The 2,410-nt window shown below is 44.9% G+C and overlaps 1 protein-coding gene across 1 annotated transcript; it reads left to right on the top strand.

Moving 5' to 3' along the window:
* The first annotated feature begins 585 nt into the window (after nt 1–585).
* LOC108158742 lies at nt 586–1,548 on the top strand. The gene is made up of 3 exons (XM_017291351.2): nt 586–729; nt 792–1,031; nt 1,098–1,548. The coding sequence occupies exons 1-3, from the start codon at nt 636–638 to the stop codon at nt 1,181–1,183; spliced, it is 420 nt and encodes a 139-aa protein (XP_017146840.2). The 5' UTR covers nt 586–635; the 3' UTR covers nt 1,184–1,548.
* The last annotated feature ends 862 nt before the right edge of the window (nt 1,549–2,410 follow it).

Consider the following 2,410-nt stretch of genomic DNA (forward strand, 5'->3'; position numbering starts at 1 on the left):
AGTGGCTACGCAGCGCCCGACGTCACGCTCAGACTGATTTTCTGTCTCTCTCGCACGCACTCTTTGTCGTGTCGTTTAATATTAGCGGCGTCTGCCGGAGGAGAGCCATACTGACTTAGTATCGGGTATAACCGTAGAGTTGCGGTGTCCGCAGCAACTCACAACGTTCCCCCTCGTTTTTCATTCATTCGGTGGCAATATAATACTCGTATATTAGATCCATTCTTCATGATATTTCCAATAAACGAATCTACAGTTGTCCTAAGCAAATGAAACGCACTGTTATATATAGATAGATTTGGCTATTCATAGTCGGTTATTTAAGCTTTCGGATTTGCGAACAAAGAGCATGTCTGAGACCTTATCGAATCTGAGATAAAAATGTGTGCACCTAAAAAATAATACACATAAATACATATATTTTACTAAACAAAAATGTAAGTGCTTTGAGTTCAACATTGTGTGCCTGTCAATATATAGTGATTAATTCTTCAAATCAGAAGAGATTTCTGTAAGTGTACAACGTCGAACCTTATCAGGAAAGTCGATTAGATTAGGATACAAATAACATCACTCAATGGTCGGCAAGCGTCAGTTAGTACTGAACCATTGAGGCGAGCGAGGGCAAAATCGACATGAGAGCCATTTTCAATTCGCGATTTTTACAATTTACCATCGGTCTGATGGGAATCATTGTGTCCTCGGCGACAATGGGAATTCCCTACACGCGTAGGTGTTGACTGGATTGGAGCTGGTTGCCGCCCTTCACTGAAGAATCTCCCCCATTGCAGTTCAGACCAAGGTACTGGCCATTGTACGGGCCCTGGAGCTGACGGCCTCGGGATTACTCATCTTTGGGCTGGTGAAGAGGCGGGATCTGCACAAGTCGAAGATCATGATGGTCTGGTTGATCTGTACCCTATTGTTTGTCGCCGGCCTTTTCTACAACATGTTTGAGGGTTTCTGGATGTTCTACAGAATAGGTGTCGCCACATCGATCATAGTTACCGCCTCGCTATTGGGTGCGGCAGGTGAGTCAGAGAGTCCGAGACGGCCGTCAGGGCACCCCCGTTCATACATATGATTGTACATTGCAGCTGTGCTGTCTGTCATGATGTACGTGGTGTACAGTGGCTACGAGAGACTGGTGGATGGCACTGATGAGCAGATACTTACAGCCTGAGTGGAAAAGTTGTGGAACCAGCTCCCTGCTCGAAGAAGTTACCCTGTGATGAAGGAGGATCGCTGCTGAATAGAAGCTCGACTAATTACAGTAAGAGCTTACTACGGACGGCGGCATCATCAGCAGCGGTAGTCCTTCCCTTATGTGAAATAATTTTAATTAAAAAATGCCGCTTTTCACATGTTTCCCCTGTTTCCCCTGTTCCCTGTCCCCTGTACCCAGTCCATCCGTTGCCACTTGTAAAGTTTCTAAAAAGTTTGTCAATTTGCATTCGGCTTCTCCCGGTGAAGTGTTGAAGAATGACAATTTTTAGCAATGCACGCATGTATTGACAGACATATGAGTATGTAGACGTATGTATGAGTGAGAGACGTAACGAAGCGACGTTCTCTTATCTCCCTTTTTGTTCTCCCTTTCGTTCGGTCTCTCTCTGCCTGCGAGCAGAGCATTTATTAGTCACAAATAAACCGTACATATGGATGGTTGCGTTTTTACTTTTCGGTACAAGAACTTCCCTTGCAACGGCAGCGAAATTCTGTCCAACATGAAGTCCACGTTACATCTGTTTTCGCTGCATTTAATTAGGTTTATGCCAAAGGCAAAAGGGACAATTCCTGCTTAACGACAAAAATGATGCCTTTAAAAATGAATTTTCTGCATAAATTAGGCCTGAAAAAAGTTGAATTTGTAAATTAAAAACAAAACAAACCAACCAGAGGCTGGATTGCCCCAATGCTCATCGGGTGTGACTTGTCTGGCATTTCTCTATTCTCCGCCTGTCCATCGGCATCGATCGATTTCCGCTTAATAGCAGGGGAAAGGATATGAAAAGCATTTTCCTTGGGCTTACGAGTAAATATGTCGAATCATTGCGGCAATTTTGAAGCGATTCAATTCGATTTGGTTCGCTTTGGCACGTATTTAGAGCTGACCAAGGTCCAGGCATAAAAATTATATTAAATTGGCATTAAAATCATGGCCTGGTCATTGCCAATAACAACAGCAGTCATAGCCACAGCCACAGCCACCGCCACAGCCACCGCCTGTAGCATATCACATACAACGATTGTTGTGTGTGGCGGTGCCACTCGAGCTGGTCGGGGGTGTATCGGGCAGGACTGGTGCACGCGCTGGCTCCGGCTGTATGGTCGGTAGTATGGGGGGGTTCCTATACTGGTCCTTTCCTTTACGTGCTCGCGTCGATGACTTATCTTATTATTTTTGTTA

This window comes from Drosophila miranda (assembly GCF_003369915.1).
Source record: "Drosophila miranda strain MSH22 chromosome Y unlocalized genomic scaffold, D.miranda_PacBio2.1 Contig_Y1_pilon, whole genome shotgun sequence".
In the NCBI taxonomy this organism is placed as follows: Eukaryota; Metazoa; Arthropoda; class Insecta; order Diptera; family Drosophilidae; genus Drosophila; species Drosophila miranda.